The sequence below is a fragment of the Mobula hypostoma genome, chromosome 1 (assembly GCF_963921235.1).
Source record: "Mobula hypostoma chromosome 1, sMobHyp1.1, whole genome shotgun sequence".
Lineage (NCBI taxonomy): Eukaryota > Metazoa > Chordata > Chondrichthyes > Myliobatiformes > Myliobatidae > Mobula > Mobula hypostoma.
In genome coordinates, this window is record NC_086097.1 from 29,678,404 (window position 1) to 29,704,599 (window position 26,196).

General features: G+C 50.4%; 1 protein-coding gene across 1 annotated transcript in view; it reads left to right on the forward strand.

The window, feature by feature from the left end:
* Positions 1-26,196, forward strand: part of LOC134352161 (cytosolic carboxypeptidase 3-like) — a 97,989-nt gene that overhangs the window by 2,394 nt on the left and 69,399 nt on the right. Inside the window, exon 2 of the mRNA XM_063059461.1 lies at positions 25,325-25,379. Within this exon, the coding sequence (XP_062915531.1) occupies positions 25,349-25,379 (31 nt within the window). The 5' untranslated portion in view covers positions 25,325-25,348. The remainder of the gene's footprint in view (positions 1-25,324; positions 25,380-26,196) is intronic.

Below are 26,196 nucleotides of genomic sequence, written 5' to 3' on the forward strand. Positions count from 1 at the left end.
TCTGGCTACAGGAATTCCTCTTCATGTCCGTTCTAAAGGAGCTTCCTTCTAAGTCCTTCTGCAGACTCCATGCCTCCTTCTTCACTACCTGCCCCTCCACCAATTTTTTTGTATAATCTGCAAACTTGGCCATAAAGCCATCAATTCCATCATCCAAATCATTGACATATAATATGAATAGAAATGGTCTCAATAATTCCTGTGGAACACTATTAGTCACCGGCAGCCAGCCAGAAAAGGCTCCCTTTACTTCCACATTTTGCCTCCTTCCAGTCAACCAATTTTCTATCCAAGAAACACACACAAAATGCTGAAGGAATTCAGCAGGCCAGGCAGCATCCATGGAAAAGAGTAAACAGTCGACGTTTCAGGCCGAGGCCCTTCTTCAGGATGGCTTCATCAGAATTTTCTATTCATGCCAGTATCTTTCCAGTAATACCATGGGCTCTTATCTTGCTAAGCAGCCTCATATGTGACACCTTGTCAAAGGCCTGAAAATCCAACTAAACAACATCCATTGACTCTCCTTTGTCTAGTCTGTTTGGTATTTCCTCAAAGAATTCCAATGGATTCGTCAGGCAAAATCTCATAAGGAAATCATGCTTACTTTGCCCTACTTTATCGTGAGCCTCCAAGTACTCTGAAATCTCATCCTTAATAACAGACCTAACACTGAAGCCAGGTTAACTGGCCTATAATTTCCTTTCTTCTGCCTCTCCCCCTTCTTAAAAAGTGGAGAGACATTTGCAATTTTCCAGTGCCCTGGAACCATTCTCGAATCTAGTGATTCTTGAAAGATCATTACTAAAGCCTCCACAAATCCTTTAGCTGTCTCTTTCAGAACCCTGGAGTGTAGACCATCTGGTCCAGGTGACTTGTGTACCTTCAGATTTTTCAGCTTCCCAAGCACCTTCTCATTAGTATTAGCAATGACACTCACTTCTGCCCCCTGACACTCTCCAATTTCTGACACATTGCTGGTGTCTTCCACAGTGAAGACTGATGCAAATGACCTATTAAGTTCTTCTGGTATTTATATGTCCCCCATTAATACCCTCCAGTGGGTCCAATATCCACTCTTGCCTCTCTTTTACCTTTTATGTATTCATTTATTTATTGATACACAGTGTGGAATAGGCCCTTTCAGACCTTCGAGCTATGCTGCTCAGCAATCCCCCAATTTAATCCTGGCCTAATTACGGGACAATTTGCAATGAGCAGTTAATGTACCAACTGGTATGTTGTTGGAATGTGGGAAGAAGCCCATGTAGTCACAGGGAGAAAGTACAACCTCCTTACAGGCAGTGGCAGGAATTGAGTCCGGGTCACTGGTACTGTAAAGCGTTGTACTAACCACTACACTATAGTGCCACTGTTTATATATATGAAAAAGTTTTTGGTATCCTTTTATATTATTTGCTAGCTTACCTTCATTATTAATCTTTTCTTTCCTTATGGCTGTTTAGTTGTTTTTCTAAAACTTCCCAATCCTCTAACTTCCCACCAATTTTTGCAATATTATACATCCTCTCTTTTCCTTTATGCTGTCTTTGACTTCCTTGTCAGCCACAGTTGCCTCACCCTCCTTTTAGAATACTTCTTCATCTTGGGACTTATCTATCCTGTGCCTTCCAAATCGCTCCCAAAAACTCTATCCATTGTTTCTCTGCCATCATCCTTGCTAGTGTCCCCTTTCAATCAACTTTGGTCAACTCCTCCCATGCCTCTGTAATTCCCTCTACTCCACTGTAATACTAATACTTCTGACTTTATCTTCTCCCTCTCAAATTGCAGGGTGAATTCTGTCATATTATGATCACTGTCTCCTAAGGGTTTCTTTACTTAAGCCCCCTAATCAAATTTGGTTCATTACATAACACCCAATTCAGAATTGCCTTTCTCCTATTTGAATACAGGCTGCTCTAGAAAGCCATCTTGTAGGCATTCTATAAATTCTCTCTCTTGGGATTCAGCACCATCCTGATTTTTCCAATCTACCTGCACATTGAAGTTCCCCGTAACTATCACAGCATTACTCTGATTACATGCCATTTCTATCTCCCTGCACATTGAAGTTCCCCGTGACTATCACAGCATTATTCTGATTACATGCCATTTCTATCTCCCATTGTAAATCTATCTCACATCCTGGCTACTACTTCAAGGCCTGTATACAACTCCCATCAGGTCTTTTTACCCTTGCCGTTTCTTAACTCTAGCTATAAGGAGTCTACATTTTCCAATCTTTCTAAGGATTTGATTTCATATTTTACCAACTGAGCCACTCCACCCCCTCTGCCTACCTGCCTGCCCTCTCATTACAATGTGTATCCTTGGATGTTAAGCTCCCAACTATAATCTTCTTTCAGCAACAACTTGATTAATGTATGCCCACAGTGTCATACCTGCCAATCTCTAACTGAGCTACAAGATCATCTACCTTATTACATATTCTGCGTGCATTCGGATATAATTCCTTTGGTCCTGTATACATCACCCTTTTTGATTTTGCCTCCGTGTTACCCTTCAACTCATCCCACCGACTGCAACTTTGCCCTGCCATCTGCCCGTCCTTCCTCACAGTCTCACTACAACACTGCACCGACTTACAGCATATACCAACCGCTCCATCCTTAGTCCTATCACTCCGGTTGTCATCCCCCTGCCAAATTAGTTTAAGCCCTCTCCAGCAGCTCTAGAAAACCTACCCACAACAATATTGGTCTCCCTTGGGTTTAGGTGTAACCTGTCCTTTCTCTACATGTCAGAACTTCCCCAGAGAGATCCCAATGATCCAGAAATCAGACACACTGCCTCCTGCACCAATCCTAAGCCACTATCCTCATCTATACTCTCATCTTATTCTTGCCTTGACTAGAATGTTGCACTGGGAGTATTCCAGATATTGCTACATTGGAGGTCCTGCTCTTCTGCATCTTCTCTAACTCCCTATACTCACTGGGCAGGACCTCTTCCTCCTTTCTACTTAGGTCACGGGTGCCAATGTGCACCATGACCTCAGGCTCCTCACCCTCCCACTTGAGAGTCTTCTGCAGCCGTGGAGCCATCCTGGATGCCAGAACCTGGGAGGCAACATACTCTTCTGGCTTCTCTTTCAGTGCTACAGAATTTCCTGTCCGTCCCACCAGCTACCGACTCTCCTATCACTATCGCTCTGCCTGACTTCACCCCTCCCTGCTCAGCCTTAGAGCCGGCCACAGTGCCACTGGCCTGGCCGACGCAGTGCCCTGATGGGTCATTCTCCCCCAGCAGTATCCAAAGGGGTGTAGTTGTTGCTGAGGGGAACGACACAGGTGAACCCCGCACTGCCTGCTGACCCACCTGAAACACAAAATAATCTGCAGATGCTGTAAGAGATCAAAGCAACACTTTCAGTATGCTGGATGAACTCAGCAGGTCAGACAGCATCAGTCAGAAACGATGAGCCGACATTTTGGGCCGGAACCCTTCGTCAGGACTGAAGAGTGAAAGATGGGGAAGGATTTGAAGAATGCTTGTAGCTTCAGTTGAAAGACAAAGGGGTGGGGGAAGGGAAGCATTGACATCATAGCCCTGAAAACAATAGGTAGTAGAAGGAGGAGGCGGAACCATGAGGGAGCTGGGGGAGGGGGTAGAGTGAAATAGGGATAGAGGAAGGGAGGGGGAGGGAATTACCGGAAGTTGGAGAATTCTATGTTCATACCAAGGGGCTGGAGACTACCTAGACGGTATATGAGACGTTGCTCCTCCAACCTGAGTTTAGCCTCATCATGGCAGTAGAGTTTTTCAGGGCTATGACGTCAATGCTTCCCCTCCCCCACCTCTTTGTCTTCCAAATTACTGGTCTTTCAACTGAAGCTACAAGCATTCTTCAAATCCTTCCCCATTTTACATTCTTCAGTCCTGACGAAGGGTTCTGGCCCGAAACATCGACTCATCATTTCTAAGTGATGCTGCCCGACCCGCTGAGTTCATCCAGCGTACTGAAAGTGTTACTGCTGACTCACCTAGCTTGTCCTGGTGTTCACTCATCTACTATCTAAAGCCTGCACTCTGGGTGTGACCACCTCAGTAAAAATTTCGTCTACAAGGTTTTCAGCTTCCCTGTATACATCCAGATCCAGCTCCAGTTTCTTGACCTTGTCAGTCAGGAGGTGAAGTTGGGTGCACTTCCTGCAGACGTACAGTAGTTATCAAGGAGACTGTTAGGAACCCTGAAATCCCACATCTCACGGGGAGAGCATTCAACTACCTAAACTATCACCCAGCCTACAACTTATTATGCTTCTAACTTCTCAAGCTTAAGTTGCAGCCTGTGCCTGTCCTCACCCTGTTGAACCAAAGCTGCCCACTCTAAAGCTGCCCACTCCAGTGGAGGTGGCTCCGTTTACACCTTGGTTCTTTATATTGGCCCCTGCCGAGTGCCTAGCATCGTAGCCCACCAAAAAGCTCTGAATGACCCTGACTTTTATTTAAACCTCACACTGCCTCACCAACGAGCAAGTTCTCATGGCGACTACAAAATTTTCCGAAAACATGCTCTCCACGTGCACTCTATCTTGGCCTTTCAATATCTAATAGGTTTCAATGGGACCCCCCCTTACTCTTTAAAACTCTAGCAAATATGGCCCCAGTGCCATCAAACACTCATCCGCCCTGCAATGATTCGTGTGAACCTCCTCTGGACCCTCTCCAATGACAGCACATTTGTTCTTTGGTAATTGGTCCAAATTGCTCTCAATACTCCCAGTGCACTCTGATCAATGCCTTACAAAGCCTTCGAATGGAGTTAGTATGGATGCATACTTCATGTCTAGCATGGACAGGTGGGCAGGAGGGCCAGTTCCTGTGTTCATGGAAGCAGTGACGATACAGCAGAAGCTATTTTTTGAAAGGTGAAATCGTACGTGAACATTTTCTTTGCTACAAACTGTGGAGTGATAAAGTTTCACGGCCCCACCCCCCACTGTAGAGAGCTCCCAGCCCACCTTTTCACCCTTCACCTTCCCCAGCAACCCACAGCTAATAAATGTGGGTTCAATTACCGTCAGGAGCACAGTGGTAACCTTCGTCATTGACTCCTGGAAACACATGGCTGATCTGCTGTTCGTCAAATTGCCTTTGTTTGGATTAGAAGCAGTTTCTCCCTTTGGGGAATCAGTTTCTCAGCGTTCCCAGTCTACCTTCCAAACGGCTGAGTTTTTCAGTGCAGAGAACAGGGAATAAGATAATACAAGATCAGCTCTATTTGTCACATGTACATCGAAACATACAGTGAAATGCGTTGCTTGCATCTATGACCAACAGTCTGAGGATGTGTTGGGAGCAGCCTGAAAGTGTTGCCGTGTTTCCAGTGCCAATCTGGCATGGCCGCAGCTATCTAACCCTAGCCTGGACACCTTTAGAATGTAGGAGGAAACTGACTCGGAGGAAGCTCACGTGGGCAATCTTCGACTGCTCTTGCCCTGGGAATGGCCAGGCCCAGGAGTAAGTTGACCAGGAGATCCCCCAATCTCCTCACCGGGTGAATATAGATCCAGACCGTGGGGCTGGAGGACAGTCAGATCGTGAGGAGCAGTCCCTTCAGATACTGAGGGTGGGGGTGCTGCAACCTCTCAGACTCTGCATATACAGTACGCGGTCCATCGCCTCCCCCTGGCCACTGAGATTCAGTCCTTCCATATACTACCCTGAGATTCTTTTCAGAGAATTATTGAAAACTCTATATAAGTGCAAAGGAAGACAAATTGTGCAAATAAACAACATAATATTACTAAGAAAATGAGTTTAGATTACTAGAAAGTGAGTCCATGGGTTGTGGAGTCAGTTCAGAGTTGTGGTGAGGGGCGTTATGCTGGTTCAGGAGCCTGATGGTCATAGGGTGATAACTGTTCCTGAACTTGGAAGGGCCTTAACTGAGTGGATGTGGAGAGGACGATGGGAGAGTCTAAGACCAGAGGACACAGCCTCAGAATAGAAGGGTGCCCTCCTAGAATGGAATTTATCCAGTGGTAAATCTGTGGAATTCTTGCCTCAGGCAGCTATGGAGGTCAAGTCTTTATGTATGTTTAAGGCAGAGGTTGATAGATTCTTGATTGGTCAGGGCATGGAGGAATACAGGGAGAAGGAAGGAGAGTAGGGCTGAGAGGAAAATTGGATCAGCCATGATGAAATGGCAGAGCAGACTTGATGGGCCAAATGGCCCAATTCTGCTCCTATATCTGAAGGTTTCTTGCCCGATGATGGTAATGAGAAGAGGGAACGGCCTGGATGGTGGGTCTCGTTGATGATAGACGTTGCTTTCTTGTGGTAGTGCTTCCTGTAGACGTGCTCAGTGGTGGAGAGGGCTCTGCCTGTGATGGGTGATGCTGGCCCAACAATGGACTGTATTCCATGAGCTTGCTCCTGATTGGTTAGGCAGGGTTTCCATAGCGATGGCAACTCTTTCTGACCTCAGTTAGCCAATGAGAAACAAGAGTCTGTGGGGTGGATTGTGACGAACGACCTCACTTGCTTTCGGTGTCCCCGTGCACGGACTGTGAGCCTGGAGAAGCTCACGGATCTGTTGGCCGGCAGCTTTGGCCCACCACAAGTCAGTCAAGTAAAAAGAAGAAAGATCAGAGCAGGGAGAGGAGAGAGAATGCACGGCCACGGTGATTCTGTGTGTGTGAGTACACGGTGGGGTGACATTCAGGGGACAGGGTTTTCCACACTCTGTGGTTGATGAACTACTTTGTGATTTTCATCCACTCCCCTCACTGCCACAATGTCTTTTGTTTTTATTTACTTGATATATTATTTTCACAAGTACCAATATACGGTGAAAACTTGTCTTGCACACTGTTCATACAGATCAGATCTTTACACAGTTCATTGAGCCGGAACAGGGGTCCCCAATCTTTTTTGCTCTGCAGACCGGTTTAATATTGACAATATTCTTGCAGACCGGCCAACCGGGTGAGGGGTAGGGTTGCCAACGGACAAGAGTAGCAGTCAAATGCATTATGTTTACCCAGAAAAGACTTCAATGATCATGAAGCCCTGCAGGGGCACCAGTGCGCATACGTGACCTGCGCATACGTGTTACCTGCCCATTTCTTCCCCTGCAAATCATTTTTGGCGATTCCGTTGGGGGGGGGTGATGTTAATCACAAACGGAATATAGGTGATAAGTAGCTAATATACTCAATTTCGTTTCTAAAAGGGTTTCTCTAATGAATCTAATATTAAACACACAGCGCATATTTTCCTTGCATGAATATAGTGATAAGTCAATTATCAGGGAAGGACAGGGGAGCTTGAAGTAAGTGTTGAACGAACTTCCGGTAGAAGTGGTAGAGGCAGGTTCGATATTATCATTTAAAGTAAAATTGGATAGGTATATGGACAGGAAAGGAATAGAGGGTTGTGGGCTGAGTGCAGGTCGGTGGGACTAGGTGAGAGTAGCGTTCGGCACAGACTAGAAGGGCAGAGATGGCCTGTTTCCGTGCTGTAATTGTTATATGGTTATATAAGTCACCAATAAGTCAATAGCATAACATCTGTTTGGATACTAAACACACAGCATATATTTTCCCCGTATGAACATATAAAATCATTGCAACACACCAATATCGCTGAATCAGTGGGAGCCCTGGGCTTGTTTTCCTACAACAAGACGGTCCTATCGAGGGGTGATGGGAGACAGCGATACTCGAAGAGGGTCCCTTATGTCCAGTCTATTCTGCAATTTAGTTTTCGTTGCAATCATTGCAGAAAACTCCGCTTCACAGAGATATGATGTTGGAAATAGAGGCAATGTTTTCAGTGCTTTCGTGGCTATCTCAGGATATTTAGCCTTGACTTTGATCCAGAATGCCGGTAGAGATGTTATGTCAAACATACTTCTCAGCCCGCCATCATTTGCAAACTCGAGGAGTTGATCTCCTTCCCGTGCTGACGTGGATGACGCGCGGGTAATGACCTCGTGTGCGTTCAAGCTCAACAGTGGGCGTGACAGGGAATGAGGAAAGGTGCAGCTGACATTCCTATTGCCAAATCATATCATTTCCTCGCGGCCTGGTAGCACATGCTTTGCGGCCTGGTGGCTGGGGACCGCTGAGCTAGAATAATGTACAACTATAACAATGCAGAACTGATCTGAACTGATTTCAGAACCTATGGACTCATTTTCAAAGACTCTACAACTCATGTTTGCAGTATTATTTATCTATCTATTTGTTATATATTTATGTACTCATTTGGCTTATCTATTAATTTGTTTATCTCTCTATCTATCCATCTCTCTGTCTGTGTATTTATGTATGTAGATATTTATTTATTTATATTTGCTCCGTTCTCTTCCTTGGCACATCGGTCCTTTGTTAGTCTTTGTGAATAGTTTTTTATTTACACTATTCTATTATATACATTGTTTGGTTTCCTGTGTATGCCTTGAAGAAAATGAATCTTAAATTAATTTATGGTGACACATACATACTTCAATAAATTTACTTTGAACTTTGAATGAAGTGTAAAAGCTACAAAAGAAGTACTGCGCGGGTGAGCAGCGAAGTGCAACGCCGAATGAGGTAGATAGTGAGGTCTGGGATGATGGTGGTGCGCTCGGACGCAGTGGCCTCTCCTGGTCCAACCAAAGGTATCATAGTTCGTTTATAACATCTTTTTTATGATCGCAGGTCACTGCTAGATATTGACAACATCGAGTACCACAGGTCTGACCCATCAGCAAGTTACTTGACAATGATGCAGCTGGGCTTATTACATACCGTTGTTGTGCTGAGCAAGAGCACGGCCCAACAAAAGGGATTGTCTTGGACATTTTTCTTGACATCGCAAGACCCTGTTGGACAGGGCTAACATAGAACATTGCAAGGTTAATTGGCAAGAGAGATGGCAGGAGAGCCGAGTCATCTTGGGCTGTGACTCGGACCAGGCCCTCATGCTGCGAGGTTGCCTGTTGCGGTGCCCAGGAGAGGGGAAGCCGGAGGCAGTATGAGGAGAGCAGAGGCTTTTGTGGGGCGGCTGGGATCCGCTCTGGGTTGGGGTTTGGCCCCTTCTCTCACTGCCGCCCTCCAGTGTTTCAGTTTGCTCACTGCCGGCCTCCAGTGTTTCTGTTTGCTCACTGCCGCCCTCCAGTGTTTCAGTTTGCTCACTGCCACCCTCCAGTGTTTCTGTTTGCTCAGCGCCGCCCTCCAGTGTATCTATTTGCTCACTGCCACTCTCCAGTGTTTCCGTTTGCCCACTGCCACCCTCCAGTGTTTCTGTTTGCTCACTGCCGCCCTGCAGTGTTTCAGTTTGCTCACTGCTGCCCTCCAGTTTTTCAGTTTGCTCACTGCCGCCCTCCAGTTTTTCAGTTTGCTCACTGCCGCCCTCCAGTGTTTCCGTTTGCTCAGCACTGCCCTCCAGTGTTTCCGTTTGCCCACTGCCGCCCTCCAGTGTTTCAGTTTGCTCACTGCCGGCCTCCAGTGTTTCTGTTTGCTCACTGCCGCCCTCCAGTGTATCTGTTTGCTCACTGCCGCCCTCCAGTGTTTCAGTTTGCTCAGTGTTGCCCTCCAGTGTTTCAGTTTGCTCACTGCCGCCCTCCAGTGTTTCACTTTGCTCACTGCCGCCCTCCAGTGTTTCAGTTTGCTCAGTGCCACCCTCCAGTGTTTCCGTTTGCTCAGTGCCACCCTCCAGTGTTTCCGTTTGCTCAGTGCTGCCCTCCAGTGTTTCAGTTTGCTCAGTGTTGCCCTCCAGTGTTTCAGATTGCTCACTGCTGCCCTCCAGTGTTTCTGTTTGCCCACTGCCGCCCTCCAGTGTTTCAGTTTACCCACTGCCGCCCTCCAGTGATTCAGTTTGCTCACTGCCGCCCTCCAGTGTTTCAGTTTGCCCACTGCCGCCCTCCAGTGTTTCTGTTTGCCCACTGCCACCCTCCAGTGTTTCAATTTGCTCACTGCCACCCTCCAGTGTTTCGGTTTGCTCACTGCCACCCTCCAGTGTTTCGGTTTGCTCACTGCCACCCTCCAGTGATTCAGTTTGCCCACTGCCGCCCTCCAGTGTTTCAGTTTGATCACTGCCACCCTCCAGTGTTTCAGTTTGCCCACTGCCGCCCTCCAGTGTTTCAGTTTGCCCACTGCCGCCCTCCAGTGTTTCAGTTTGCTCACTGCCACCCTCCAGTGTTTCAGTTTGCTCAGTGCTGCCCTCCAGTGTTTCAGTTTGCTCACTGCCGCCCTCCAGTGTTTCAGTTTGCTCACTGCCACCCTCCAGTGTTTCTGTTTGCTCAGCGCCGCCCTCCAGTGTATCTATTTGCTCACTGCCACTCTCCAGTGTTTCCGTTTGCCCACTGCCACCCTCCAGTGTTTCTGTTTGCTCACTGCCGCCCTGCAGTGTTTCAGTTTGCTCACTGCTGCCCTCCAGTTTTTCAGTTTGCTCACTGCCGCCCTCCAGTTTTTCAGTTTGCTCACTGCCGCCCTCCAGTGTTTCTGTTTGCTCAGCACTGCCTTCCAGTGTTTCCGTTTGCCCACTGCCGCCCTCCAGTGTTTCGGTTTGCTCACTGCCGCCCTCCAGTGTTTCTGTTTGCTCAGTGCCGCCCTCCAGTGTTTCAGTTTGCTCAGTGCCACCCTCCAGTGTTTCAGTTTGCTCACTGCCGCCCTCCAGTGTTTCAGTTTGCCCACTGCCGCCCTCCAGTGTTTCAGTTTGCTCAGTGCTGCCCTCCAGTGTTTCTGTTTTCTCAGTGCTGCCCTCCAGTGTTTCTGTTTTCTCAGTGTTGCCCTCCAGTGTTTCAGTTTGCTCAGTGCTGCCCTCCAGTGTTTCAGTTTGCTCACTGCTGCCCTCTAGTGTTTCGGTTTGCTCACTGCCACCCTCCAGTGTTTCAGTTTGCTCACTGCCGCCCTCCAGTGTTTCTGGTTGCTCACTGCCGCCCTCCAGTATTTCAGTTTGCTCACTGCCGCCCTCCAGTGTTTCAGTTTGCTCAGTGCCACCCTCCAGTGTTTCAGTTTGCTCACTGCCGCCCTCCAGTGTTTCTGTTTGCTCACTGCCGCCCTCCAGTGTTTCAGTTTGCTCACTGCCGCCCTCCAGTGTTTCAGTTTGCTCACTGCTGAGCTCCAGTGTTTCAGTTTGCTCAGTGCCGCCCTCCAGTGTTTCAGTTTGCTCACTTCTGAGCTCCAGTGTTTCTGTTTGCTCACTGCCGCCCTCCAGTGTTTCTGTTTGCTCACTGCCGCCCCCCAGTGTTTCAGTTTGCTCACTGCCGCCCTCCAGTGTTTCAGTTTGCTCACTGCTGAGCTCCAGTGTTTCAGTTTGCTGTGCCGCCCTCCAGTGCTTCAGTTTGCTCACTGCCGCCCTCCAGTGTTTCAGTTTGCTCACTTCTGAGCTCCAGTGTTTCTGTTTGCTCACTGCCGCCCTCCAGTGTTTCTGTTTGCTCACTGCCGCCCTCCAGTGTTTCAGTTTGCTCACTGCCGCCCTCCAGTGTTTCAGTTTGCTCACTGCTGAGCTCCAGTGTTTCAGTTTGCTGTGCCGCCCTCCAGTGTTTCAGTTTGCTCACTGCCGCCCTCCAGTGTTTCAGTTTGCTCAATGCTGCCCTCCAGTGTTTCAGTTTGCCCACTGCCGCCCTCCAGTGTTTCAGTTTGCTCAGTGCCGTCCTCCAGTGTTTCAGTTTGCTCACTGCAGAGCTCCAGTGTTTCTGTTTGCTCACTGCTGAGCTCCAGTGTTTCAAATTGCTCACTGCTGAACTCCAGTGTTTCGGTTTGCTCACTGCCACCCTCCAGTGTTTCAGTTTGCTCACTGCTGAGCTCCAGTGTTTCTGTTTGCTCACTGCCGCCCTCCAGTGTTTCAGTTTGCTCACTGCCGCCCTCCAGTGTTTCAGTTTGCTCACTTCTGAGCTCCAGTGTTTCTGTTTGCTCACTGCCGCCCTCCAGTGTTTCTGTTTGCTCACTGCCGCCCTCCAGTGTTTCAGTTTGCTCACTGCCGCCCTCCAGTGTTTCAGTTTGCTCACTGCTGAGCTCCAGTGTTTCAGTTTGCTGTGCCGCCCTCCAGTGTTTCAGTTTGCTCACTGCCACCCTCCAGTGTTTCAGTTTGCTCAATGCCGCCCTCCAGTGTTTCAGTTTGCCCACTGCCGCCCTCCAGTGTTTCAGTTTGCTCAGTGCCGTCCTCCAGTGTTTCAGTTTGCTCACTGCAGAGCTCCAGTGTTTCTGTTTGCTCACTGCTGAGCTCCAGTGTTTCAGATTGCCCACTGCTGAACTCCAGTGTTTCGGTTTGCTCACTGCCACCCTCCAGTGTTTCAGTTTGCTCACTGCTGAGCTCCAGTGTTTCTGTTTGCTCACTGCCGCCCTCCAGTGTTTCAGTTTGCTCAGTGCCGCCCTCCAGTGTTTCAGTTTGCTCAGTGCCGCCCTCCAGTGTTTCAGTTTGCTCACTGCCACCCTCCAGTGTTTTGGTTTGCTGACTGCCGCCCTCCAGTGTTTCTGTTTGCTCACTGCCGCCCTCCAGTGTTTCAGTTTGCTCACTGCCGCCCTCCAGTGTTTCAGTTTGCTGACTGCCACCCTCCAGTGTTTCCGTTTGCTCACTGCCGCCCTCCAGTGTTTCAGTTTGCTCACTGCTGCCCTCCAGTGTTTCAGTTTGCTCACTGCCGCCCTCCAGTGTTTCAGTTTGCTCACTGCTGAGCTCCAGTGTTTCAGTTTGCTGTGCCGCCCTCCAGTGTTTCAGTTTGCTCACTGCCGCCCTCCAGTGTTTCAGTTTGCTCAATGCCGCCCTCCAGTGTTTCAGTTTGCCCACTGCCGCCCTCCAGTGTTTCAGTTTGCTCAGTGCCGTCCTCCAGTGTTTCAGTTTGCTCACTGCAGAGCTCCAGTGTTTCTGTTTGCTCACTGCTGAGCTCCAGTGTTTCAGATTGCTCACTGCTGAATTCCAGTGTTTCGGTTTGCTCACTGCCACCCTCCAGTGTTTCAGTTTGCTCACTGCTGAGCTCCAGTGTTTCTGTTTGCTCACTGCCGCCCTCCAGTGTTTCAGTTGGCTCAGTGCCGCCATCCAGTGTTTCAGTTTGCTCAGTGCCGCCCTCCAGTGTTTCAGTTTGCTCACTGCCACCCTCCAGTGTTTTGGTTTGCTGACTGCCGCCCTCCAGTGTTTCTGTTTGCTCACTGCCGCCCTCCAGTGTTTCAGTTTGCTCACTGCCGCCCTCCAGTGTTTCAGTTTGCTGACTGCCACCCTCCAGTGTTTCCGTTTGCTCACTGCCGCCCTCCAGTGTTTCAGTTTGCTCACTGCTGCCCTCCAGTGTTTCAGTTTGCTCAGTGCCATCCTCCAGTGTTTCAGTTTGCTCACTGCTGAGCTCCAGTGTTTCAGTTTGCTCACTGCCACCCTCCAGTGTTTCTGTTTGCTCACTGCCGCTCTCCAGTGTTTCAGTTTGCTCACTGCTGAGCGCCAGTGTTTCTGTTTGCTCACTGCCGCCCTCCAGTGTTTCAGTTTGCTCACTGCAGAGCTCCAGTGTTTCAGTTTGCTCACTGCAGAGCTCCAGTGTTTCTGTTTGCTCACTGCTGAGCTCCAGTGTTTCTGTTTGCTCACTGCCACCCTCCAGTGTTTCTGTTTGCTCACTGCTGCCCTCCAGTGTTTTGGTTTGCTCACTGCCGCCCTCCAGTGTTTCTGTTTGCTCACTGCTGAGCTCCAGTGTTTCAGTTTGCTCACTGCTGAGCTCCAGTGTTTCGGTTTGCTCACTGCCGCCCTCCAGTGTTTCAGTTTGCTCACTGCTGAGTTCCAGTGTTTCTGTTTGCTCACTGCCGCCCTCCAGTGTATCAGTTTGCTCACTGCCGCCCTCCAGTGTTTCGGTTTGCTCACTGCTGCCCTCCAGTGATTCAGTTTGCTCACTGCTGCCCTCCAGTGATTCAGTTTGCTCACTGCCACCCTCCAGTGTTTCAGTTTGCTCACTGCTGCCACCCAGTGTTTTGGTTTGCTCACTGCCACCCTCCAGTGTTTTGGTTTGCTCACTGCTGCCCTCCAGTGTTTCAGTTTGCTCACTGCCGCCCTCCAGTGTTTCGGTTTGCTCACTGCCGCCCTCCAGTGTTTCGGTTTGCTCACTGCCGCCCTCCAGTGTTTCAGTTTGCTCGCTGCTGAGCTCCAGTGCTCCCCCAGTGGAAGAACAAGCTTGCCCAGGACAACATCCTATGCACCATCAGTCTACAGGCCGTACAATTGTGGAGTTGGGCTTTAGTTGTTTTTGTGACTGTATGTTTGCTGCTATCGTAACTATATGTGTTACGTACTGTGTGCTGTTGGTAATGTGTTTTGCACCTTGGCCCCAGATGAACAGTGTTTTGGTTACATTAATTTATGGTTGAAAGATAATTAAATTGAACTTGAAGAGATTATACAGCACAGAAACAGACCTTTTTGCTCAACTGGTATTGGTTTTGGCTTATTATTGTCACGTGTACCAAGATACAGTGAAAAGCTTACACAGAGGTCTTTGATTATGCTGGCTACTTTACTGAGTCATTAAGAAGTATAGACAGAGTCCATAGAAGGGGGCTGGTTTCTGTGATGTTTAGAGCTGAGTCCACAACTCTCTGCACTTCCTCGTCCTCACGTGCAGACCAGTTGCTACACCAATACATGGTGCATCCAGACAATATGCTTTCTACGGTGCATCAATGAAGATTGATAAGAATCTATGTTAATATGCTGTGTATGTTGAGGTGTTGCTGAGTTCTCTGGTTCATGCCATCAACGTGGGATGGCCAGACAGGCAACTGGTGATGTTAACTGCTGTGAACTTGAAGCTCTCAACCTCAGCACCATTGATGTGGCCAGGAGCAGTGGCCCACTCTTGGGTCAGTGACCAGTTCTTTTGTTTTGGTGAGAAAATGTGACTAACCACCACCATGCAGTGTGACTGAGAATCAGATCATTGGTTTTGAAAGCAGCATTGGGGAGCAATTGTTACTAGGCAGAAAGCTGCAAAAGACCAACCAGATTCCAAAGAGTATTTGCCTACAGATGTTCTTCAGCACGATGATGTCCAGTGAGTTATACAGCATGCAAACAGGCCCTTTGGCCCAACTTGTCCATACTATCACAGCATGGAAACAGGCCCTTTGGGTCAATCAGCCCATGATAACCACTGTGCCAGGCCAGTTAGTCCCAATTTCCTGCATTTGGCCCAAATCCCTCCAAACCCCACCCCTCAATGTACCTGTCCAAGTGCTTGTTGAATTATACCATAGGACTTGCCTCAACCACTTCCTCTGGCAGCTTGTTCCATATATCCACCACCCTCAGGTCCCTTTTAAATCTTTCCCCTCTGGCCCTAAATCTATGCCCCCTAGTTTTGGACTCCCAATTCCTGGAGAAAAGACTGTTACTGTCCACTTTATCTATGGTTCTCCGAATCTTAAACTCCTCTATGAGGCCACCTCTCATTCTGCTCTGTTCCATGGAATAAAGACCGAGCCTGGCCAACCCCTCCCTATTACTCAAAGTGTGGGGGTGAGGGAGCCCTGGCAATCTTTTCTGCACTCTCTCCAGCATTCCTTCCAGCTGCAACATGTCGTTGCTATAACTGGTGACAAAATGCACATAGTGCAGGCTCACCAACAAATTATAGAACTGCAACATAATGTCCCATCTCCTATACTCAGTGTATGTCCATCTCCTATAGAAATGTCCCACCTCCTATACTCAGTGCCCGTACCGATGAAGGCAATTATACCAGAGCAACACATGCAAAATGCTGGAGGAGCTCAGCAGGTCAGGCATCATCGATGGAAATAAACAGTCAACATTTTGGGCCGAGACCCTTTTCGGGACTGGAAAGAAAGGGGGAAGCCATCAAAATAAAAAGGTGAGGAGGAGGGGAATGAGGACTATCTAGAAGGTGATAGGTGACGCCAGGTGGGTAGGAAAGGTAAATTGGGCTGGAGAGGAAGGAATCTGTTAGGAGAGGAGAGTGGAGCATGAAAGAGAGGGAAGGAGGAGGGGCACCAGTGGAGGTAATAGCAAGTGAGGCCCAAATCGAGAATTAAAGAAGAGGGAAGGAGAGGAAAAAGATTCTTACCAGAAGAAGAAATCGATGTTTATGTCATCAGGTTGGAGGCTGCCTGGATGGAAAATGAGGTGCTGCTCCTCCAGCATTCCTTCCAGGGGTCTCATCGTGTCATAAGAGGGAGCCATGGACTGGCATGTCAGAGTGGGAATGGGAAAGGGAATCAATATGGTCGGCCATCAGTAAAGTCTGCTTTTGGTGGATGGAGTGGAGGTGTTCGACAAATCAGCACCCCCCATCCCAATTTTTTGCAGGTCTCACCAATGTAGAGGAGGCCAATCAGGAGCAATGGATACAATGGGCACCCCCAAAAGGTTCAAAGGTGAAGTATTGCCTCACCTGGAAGGACTGTTTTGGGCCCTGAATGGAGATGAGGGAGGAGGTGAATGGGCAGGTGCAGTACTTAGGCCACTTGCAGGGATAATTGCCGGGAGGGACATTAGTGGGGAGGGTTGAATGGACAAAGGAATCATGGAGGGAGTGATCCCTGTGGAAAGCAGAGTGTTGGGGGGGGTGGAGGGAGGCAAGTATGTGTTTGGTGGTAGGATCCTTTGGAGATGGTGGAAGTTGCAGAGAATGGCGTGGTAGGTTAGGGTTCATGGGGTGGTAGGTTAGGGTTCATGGGGTGGTAGGTTAGGACAAGAGGAACTCTATCCCCGTTAAGGTGGTGGGAAGATGGGGTGAGGGCGGCTGGCCAGGAAATGGAGGAGATGCGGGTGAGGGCAGTATCAATGGTAGAGGAAATGAAACCCCATTCTTTGAAGAAGGAGAACATCAGTCCAAAGAGAAAAGCCCCAGACAGGACAGATGGGAAGGCTAGAGTGAGTAAATTTGCTGGGCCAGAAGGTATGACTTGTAGGGCACTCAAGGAGATGGGGTGGTGAGAGTGCCAGGACCTGCCATAATATTCCAATGTAGGAAGATGAGCTTGAGGACTGGAAAGCGAAAAATATGATACCTTTGATGAAGGAAAGGTGTGTGGACATGGCTAGTAACTGCAGCTGCCCAAGTGACATGCGGTGTGGGAAATCTTTATGAAATAATCAGATTAAATATTCATAAGCAATAGGGCAGCTCCAAGTTAATGATGGAGAGATGGCATAAATCTGTAAAAGGCAGATTGTGTTTGTCTTGTCAGGAGTTATTTGAAGACCTAAACTAGGAGGCTCATGAGGTGACACTGGGAGTGTGTTATGGGACAGTGTGGAGGGAGCTTCACTCTGTGTCTGACCCCGGAAGTGTGTGATAGGAAGGTGTAGAGGGAGTTTCACTCTGTGTCTGACCCTGAGAGTGTGTGATGGGACAATGTGGAGGGAGCTTCACTCTGTGTCTGACCCCAGGAGTATGCGATGGGACAGTGTGGAGGGAGCTTCACTCTGTGTCTGACCCCAAGAGTGTGTGATGGGACAGTGTGGAGGGAGCTTCACTCTGAGTCTGACCCCGGGAGTGTGTGATGGGACAGTGTGGAGGGAGCTTCACTCTGTGTCTGACCCCGGGAGTGTGTGATGGGACAATGTGGAGGGAGCTTCACTCTGTGTCTGACCCCGGGAGTGTGTGATGGGACAGTGTGGAGGGAGCTTCACTCTGTGTCTGACCCCAAGAGTGTGTGATGGGACAGTGTGGAGGGAGCTTCACTCTGAGTCTGACCCCGGGAGTGTGTGATGGGACAGTGTGGAGGGAGCTTCACTCTGTGTCTGACCCCGGGAGTGTGTGATGGGATAATGTGGAGGGAGCTTCACTCTGTGTCTGACCCCGGGAGTGTGTGATGGGACAGTGTGGAGGGAGCTTCACTCTGAGTCTGACCCCGGGAGTGTGTGATGGGACAGTGTGGAGGGAGCTTCACTCTGTGTCTGACCCCGGGAGTGTGTGATGGGATAATGTGGAGGGAGCTTCACTCTGTGTCTGACCCCGGGAGTGTGTGATGGGACAGTGTGGAGGGAGCTTCACTCTGTATCTGATCCCAGGAGTGTGTGATAGGAAGGTGTAAAGGGAGTTTCACTCTGTGTCTGACACTGAGAGTGTGTTATGGGACAGTGTGGAGGGTGCTTCACTCTGTGTCTGACCCCAGGAGTGTGTGATGGGACAGTGTGGAGGGAGCTTCACTCTGTGTCTGACCCCAGGAGTGTGTGATGGGACAGTGTGGAGGGAGCTTCACTCTGTGTCTGACCCCGGGAGTGTGTGATGGGACAGTGCGGAGGGAGCTTCATTCTGTATCTGACCTCAGGAGTGTGTTATGAGACAGTGTGGAGGGAGCTTCACTCTGTGTCTGACCCCAAGAGTGTGTGATGGGACAGTGTGGAGGGAGCTTCACTCTGTGTCTGACCCCAGGAGTGTGTGATAGGACAGTGTGGAGGGAGCTTCACTCTGTGTCTGACCCCAGGAGTGTGTGATAGGACAGTGTGGAGGGAGCTTCACTCTGTGTCTGACCCTGAGAGTACAATGGGACAGTGTGGAGGGAGCTTCATTCTGTATCTGACCTCAGGAGTGTGTTATGAGACAGTGTGGAGGGAGCTTCACTCTGTGTCTGACCCCGGGAGTGTGTGATGGGACAGTGTGGAGGGAGCTTCACTCTGTGTCTGACCCTGAGAGTGTGTGATAGGAAGGTGTAAAGGGAGTTTCACTCTGTGTCTGACCCTGAGAGTGTGTGATGGGACAGTGTGGAGGGAACTTCACTCTGTGTCTGACCCCGGGAGTGTGTGATGGGACAGTGTGGAGGGTGCTTCACTCTGTGTCTGACCCCGGGAGTGTGTGATGGGACAGTGTGGAGGGAGCTTCACTCTGTGTCTGACCCCGGGAGTGTGTGATGGGACAGTGTGGAGGGAGCTTCACTCTGTGTCTGACCCCAGGAGTGTGTGATGGGACAGTGTGGAGGGAGCTTCACTCTGTGTCTGACCCCAGGAGTGTGTGATAGGACAGTGTGGAGGGAGCTTCACTCTGTGTCTGACCCCAGTGTGTGTGACGGAATGGTGTTGAGGTAGTTTCACTCTGTGTCTGATCCCAGGAGTGTGTGATAGGACAGTGTGGAGGGAGCTTCACTCTGTGTCTGACCCTGAGAGTGTGTGATGGGACAGTGTGGAGGGAGTTTCACTCTGTGTCTGACCCCGGAGTGTGTGATGGGACAGTGCGGAGGGAGCTTCACTCTGTGTCTGACCCCGGGAGTGTGTGATGGGACAGTGTGGAGGGAGCTTCACTCTGTGTCTGACCCTGAGAGTGTGTGATGGGACAGTGTGGAGGGAGTTTCACTCTGTGTCTGACCCCGGAGTGTGTGATGGGACAGTGCGGAGGGAGCTTCACTCTGTGTCTGACCCCGGGAGTGTGTGATGGGACAGTGTGGAGGGAGCTTCACTCTGTGTCTGACCCCAGTGTGTGATAGGAAGGTGTAGAAGGAGTTTCACTCTGTGTCTGACCCCGGGAGTGTGTGATGGGACAGTGTGGAGGGAGCTTCATTCTGTGACTGACCCTGAGAGTGTGTGATGGGACAGTGTGGAGGGAGCTTCACTCTGTGTCTGACCCCGGGAGTGTGTGACGGAATGGTGTTGAGGTAGTTTCATTCTGTGTCTGACCCCAGTGTGTGTGACGGAATGGTGTTGAGGTAGTTTCATTCTGTGTCTGACCCCAGTGTGTGTGATGGAATGGTGTTGAGGTAGTTTCATTCTGTGTCTGACCTCAGGAGTGTGTGATGGGACAGTGTGGAGGGAGCTTCATTCTGTGACTGACCCTGAGAGTGTGTGATGGGACAGTGTGGAGGGAGCTTCACTCTGTGTCTGACCCCGGGAGTGTGTGACGGAATGGTGTTGAGGTAGTTTCATTCTGTGTCTGACCCCAGTGTGTGTGACGGAATGGTGTTGAGGTAGTTTCATTCTGTGTCTGACCCCAGTGTGTGTGATGGAATGGTGTTGAGGTAGTTTCATTCTGTGTCTGACCTCAGGAGTGTGTGATGGGACAGTGTGGAGGGAGCTTCATTCTGTGACTGACCCCGGGAGTGTGTGATGGGACAGTGTGGAGGGAGCTTCATTCTGTGACTGACCCTGAGAGTGTGTGATGGGACAGTGTGGAGGGAGCTTCACTCTGTGTCTGACCCCTTTTTTTTTGGCTCATGTAGACCCCGCCCTGCCACTCCAGGAGCCAAGCAGACTCGTCCCCAGGGATGGTATGGGTTTCCTGCAGGAAACTCACCGTATACCGCCCATCCCTGAGGACTGAGAGATTGTTATGCCTGCGAAGTGGACCCCTGCTGCCGTTTACATTGAGACTAGCTATGGTAAGCTTCATGGCGGGAGCACACTAGGTCTCAGCAGCTACGCCCATTTCGGTGAGAGCGGAGGCGCCTTCCACCACACTGTCCGGAAAGAAAGCAAGGATACCTTTTGCTTTCCGGGCTCGAGCGGTACCAGCAACACCCTGTGACCCACCATCCCCCGTAGGAGCGAGGCTGCTTCTCCCTCTGATGTCCCTTACTAGGTCATCCAGGAAAGATTTTAGTTGCCGTCTGTCGTTCCCCACCACCGCATTCCTCTTTCCCTTTCCCTTTCGTCTGAGGATGACTCGCAGGGACCTCACCAGCCTCGGCATGCTGGGCCAGCGAAGCGAGGCTAGCTGAGGCCGGTGCTTGGCACCCTCAGAGGTGAGAATGAAATGCTTAATTTCCTCTACAGGTATCAAAGGGGATTTCTCAGGAGGGGTGAGGATGTCCATTGTTTCACTATCGAAAGAGTCCCCCTCCAACCCGTCACTGCAGACAGAATCCCCATCGGCCTCCCCGCATGTTCCAATAGATGGCTGCGCCTGCGACCCACACCGCGCAGCGGGCACCTCGCTCTTACCTGCCCGCTCCACCGTCGCATCAGCCTCATCCACATTTGCGACAGTGGAGAGACAATCCCCAGGGACTCCCTGCAAGTCATTTATTGCTGGGGTCGATGTGCACAGAATATCGTCCTCCCTAGGGGGCAGGCATAGAGGGGAACCCGGCACCTTTGGTCCAAGGGATTCATAAGCCGCCTGGTGCTGAGAATGAGAGAGCTTTGCCTCGTCTCCTCTTACACTATTCGGTACACTGGCCTCCAGAGAGGCGCTGACTTGTAGGTCCTGGGTGGAGGCTTCCAGGGCTGCCTCATTTGTGCAAACAGGCCTATCACAAGCTTTTTGCACAACCACACCATCTACCCCAGGACTGGTGGCTACATCTGAGGACTCAGGTTTAGAACCAACCCCTACCCGGATTCCCACCCCTTCCTGGGACTCCCCCGCATCTACATCCCCTGCCCTCTTGCGGGAACGTTCCCTTCTCCTCTTCACGCTGGAGGAGCACACAGGTGCAGGCTTCACCGATGGGGCGGCGCCTTCTGTTTCCATCGCCCCGTCTGCTTGCGCACCTCCCCGAGCCCCACGCTCCACTTCAGACGAAATGGGTGTGAGCTCTGCGGCCTCAAAGGCCCGCTTCTTACTATGTTTGGATTTCCCCTTTGCCTTCTTACTCCGCACAGACTCCACCCCGTCCCCCACCTGAACTACAGGGAGAGGAGCAGGGACCGACCCAACCGTAGAAGTAGGGACAGGGGTAGGGGTAGGGGCAGGGTGAGGGGCTGGGGCAGGATCACGGGCGGGGGCAGGGTCAGATGCAGGTGCAGGCGCACGCGCAGGAGTAGGATCAGGGGCAGAGGTAGCTGCGGCACTGGTGCCCGAAGTGGGCTCCCTCGGGTTCCGGGCGGCAGGACAGTCCCTCCGAAAGTGCCCCACCTCCCTGCACGCATGGCACCGTGGGCGCTCGGAGCTCCAGTACACCTGATAATCTACTCCCTCGTGCCGGACAGTAAAGCGGCCCTCAACATCGTCCTCCCTTTCCAGCTGCATGAAAACCTGACGCCGGAAAGAGATTACGGTGCGGAGGGTGCGTCTCTTAAATTTGTGTCGGATGGCAGTAATCTCCGACCTTACTTGCCCTAAACGGGCCAGTGGGGGAAGCAAGTCCTCATTTGGAATGAAAGGCTTAACATGCCCAAGCACGATACGTTGCGTGGGGGCCGTCACCAGCTCCATAGGTAAAAAGATGTTGTCCACCGTGACTCCCCTGCTTAGGGCCCGGTGCACTAGCTCTTCATTCACCAGATAGAACACCGCCTTTCCGAACTCCTTCTCGGTGGCCAGAATACCACCTTTCCCCACAAGGTCCTCCATTGCCTCCGTACACTTTTCTAGTGTCATTCCAGGGCGCAAAATACATTGCACCCCACGTTCCACCTTCACCGACCGAAACAGGGCGTTGTCCGAGGCCGGGGAGGCAGCCGCCCTTGCGTAACTCCCCGAAGGCCCGCGACTCCCTGGAGACCGGTCCGGCATGCTGGCGCTCTTTCCAGTCCGAGAATCCTACAGCGCTGTCGATTAGAAGTCCTGGAGCGAAACGAGTAACTGGCCGGGAAAGTTTGCAGTCGACAGTTCCTCGCTGGCTCGGCGCCAGTAAAGGCTCCGTCGGACTTGCAGAGACCCAGGCCGGGAGAGGCCGAAACGTCCTTCCAGATGCTCCGGCACCGGCACCGGCACCGACACCGGACGAAAAATCAGGAAAACAATGGAGGAGGAACTTTGCCCCGATGTCAATGGGGGGAAAACGACGGCGTTTGCCTCCGGTTTTGGAGCGAACCGGCTTACTGGCGAGTTGCCAGCGGCCGCAGCTGGGAGCTACGCAGTAAGCAGCCGCCAACAAACCCAGTCCAAACCGGCAGCAAAAACTCCACACCGAGCTTCCACGCCAACGCCGTCACTCACTCAGTTGTCCAAGAGACTTTTAGAGCCACCTCCAAAGTATTCCACGAACTTTATCCAGTAGTTTTCCTTCGATTTCTCCCAGCTCAGTCAGCACAGCTCCTCTCTGTGTCTGACCCCGGGAGTGTGTGACGGAATGGTGTTGAGGTAGTTTCATTCTGTATCTGACCTCAGGAGTGTGTGATGGGACAGTGTGGAGGGAGTTTCACTCTGTGTCTGACCCCGGTGTGTGTGACGGAATGGTGTTGAGGTAGTTTCATTCTGTGACTGAACCCAGTGTGTGTGATGGAATGGTGTGGAGGTAGTTTCATTCTGTGACTGAACCCCAGTGTGTGTGATGGGACAGTGTGGAGGTAGTTTCATTCTGTGACTGAACCCCAGTGTGTGTGATGGGACAGTGTGGAGGGAGCTTCACTCTGTGTCTGACCCCAGTGTGTGTGATGGAATGGTGTTGAGGTAGTTTCACTCTGTGTCTGACCCCAGTGTGTGTGATGGAATGGTGTTGAGGTAGTTTCACTCTGTGTCTGACCCCAGTGTGTGTGATGGGACAGTGTGGAGGGAGCTTCACTCTGTGTCTGACCCCAGTGTGTGTGATGGAATGGTGTTGAGGTAGTTTCACTCTGTGTCTGACCCCAGTGTGTGTGATGGAATGGTGTTCAGGTAGTTTCACTCTGTGTCTGACCCCAGTGTGTGTGACGGAATGGTGTTGAGGTAGTTTCACTCTGTGTCTGACCCCAGTGTGTGTGATGGGACAGTGTGGAGGTAGTTTCACTCTGTGTCTGACCCCAGTGTGTGTGACGGAATGGTGTTGAGGTAGTTTCACTCTGTGTCTGACCCCAGTGTGTGTGATGGAATGGTGTTGAGGTAGTTTCACTCTGTGTCTGACCCCAGTGTGTGTGACGGAATGGTGTTGAGGTAGTTTCACTCTGTGTCTGACCCCAGTGTGTGTGATGGGACAGTGTGGAGGTAGTTTCACTCTGTGTCTGACCCCAGTGTGTGTGACGGAATGGTGTTGAGGTAGTTTCACTCTGTGTCTGACCCCAGTGTGTGTGATGGGACAGTGTGGAGGTAGTTTCACTCTGTGTCTGACCCCAGTGTGTGTGACGGAATGGTGTGGAGGGAGCTTCACTCTGTGTCTGATCCCAGTGTGTGTGACGGAATGGTGTGGAGGTAGTTTCACTCTGTGTCTGATCCCAGTGTGTGTGACGGAATGGTGTGGAGGTAGTTTCACTCTGTGTCTGACCCCGGGAGTGTGTGATAGGACAGTGTGGAGGGTGCTTCACTCTGAGTCTGACCCCAGTGTGTGTGACGGAATGGTGTTGAGGTAGCTTCACTCTGTGTCTGACCCCAGTGTGTGTGACGGAATGGTGTGGAGGTAGTTTCACTCTGTGTCTGACCCCGGTGTGTGTGACGGGACAGTGTGGAGGTAGTTTCACTCTGTGTCTGACCCCGGTGTGTGTGACGGGACAGTGTGGAGGTAGCTTCACTCTGTGTCTGACCCCGGTGTGTGTGACGGAATGGTGTTGAGGTAGCTTCACTCTGTGTCTGACCCCAGTGTGTGTGACGGAATGGTGTTGAGGTAGTTTCACTCTGTGTCTGACCCCAGTGTGTGTGACGGAATGGTGTTGAGGTAGTTTCACTCTGTGTCTGACCCCGGTGTGTGTGACGGGACAGTGTGGAGGTAGCTTCACTCTGTGTCTGACCCCGGTGTGTGTGACGGAATGGTGTTGAGGTAGTTTCACTCTGTGTCTGACCCCGGTGTGTGTGACGGAATGGTGTTGAGGTAGTTTCACTCTGTGTCTGACCCCAGTGTGTGTGATGGAATGGTGTTGAGGTAGTTTCACTCTGTGTCTGACCCCAGTGTGTGTGATGGGACAGTGTGGAGGGAGTTTCACTCTGTGTCTGACCCCAGTGTGTGTGACGGAATGGTGTTGAGGTAGTTTCACTCTGTGTCTGACCCCGGGAGTGTGTGATAGGAAGGTGTAAAGGGAGTTTCACTCTGTGTCTGACCCCAGTGTGTGTGATGGAATGGTGTGGAGGGAGCTTCACTCTGTGTCTGACCCCAGTGTGTGTGACGGAATGGTGTGGAGGGAGCTTCACTCTGTGTCTGACCCCGGTGTGTGTGACGGAATGGTGTTGAGGTAGTTTCACTCTGTGACTGACCCCAGTGTGTGTGATGGAATGGTGTGGAGGTAGTTTCACTCTGTGTCTGACCCCGGTGTGTGTGACGGAATGGTGTTGAGGTAGTTTCACTCTGTGACTGACCCCGGTGTGTGTGACGGAATGGTGTTGAGGTAGTTTCACTCTGTGACTGACCCCGCAGTATCCTTGCCCTGGAAGTAGGTGATGGGATCATTACTTTATAAGTTGGCTGTAGTTGAATTCTATTTAATTCTTTGTGCCAGAATCACAAATAACCGATTGTGCACTAGTGTAAGAGGAACATCATTTGCACCAGAGTCATTGACTCTTTCTCTCCCCACAGATGCTGCCTGGCCTGCTGAGTATTTCCAACATTTTCTGCTTGAGTTGCAAGAAGTAACTTTGCCTCTCTCCTGACAGGTTGAAGATGTGTACGTGCAGTTTATGAGAAAATATTTTCCTCAGAGATCGGCAGGTGAGTCACCACATTCAGTTCAGTTACGTACAGTTTACAAGGAAACAGTGATGCAAAGTGAGGGGGAGAATGGATGATGCATTTCAACAGAGCAAGGAGAAGAAATTAGGCACATGAAACTCGATCCTACCGCAGTGTCACACACAGTTAAAACTCCCACTCACCTCACATGTGCTTAAAAATCCAACTTCAAAAATATTACAGTCGTAAAAATCCAACTTCAAAAATATTCAGTTATTTTTGGCTTGGCAAAAGCAAATTAGATGGTTAGAGTGAGGCACAAGGAATATTTATTTCTTTCCTTGAACAGTTTGGAACATAAGAGAACATGGAAGGAGCTTTGTGATTGGTGAGAGGCTACGTTGCCTGCCAAAACTTTGTGCCTAGGGTATCAGTTTTTGAACTCATGAAGACTGGAGGCCAGAAGCTCTCCTGGATTTGGATGACTGTCCATATGTGTGGAAAGGGACTTGTTTTGCTGTTGTTGTTGTTCTGTTATTTATGGTTTTCTGCTTTGTTGTGTTCTGTGTTGTTCTGCTGAACATGGTGGTCGTGTCGTGTTAGCGCTGGAATGTGTGGTGACCCTTGCGGGCTGCCCCCACCACATCCTTGGATGTGGTGGTTGTTAATGCACTGTATGCTTCAATGCACATGTGATAACTAAATCTGAATCTGAATTTGTTAAACGTATACTTTTCTTACACGTGCCTGATTCCTCTGTCGTTACCAAACCTTCTCAGTTTGCATGGAAAACCTTGCCAATTACCTACACCCTTTTGGCCCGTTAATGCGATTTCTACACATTTTCCTTGCCACA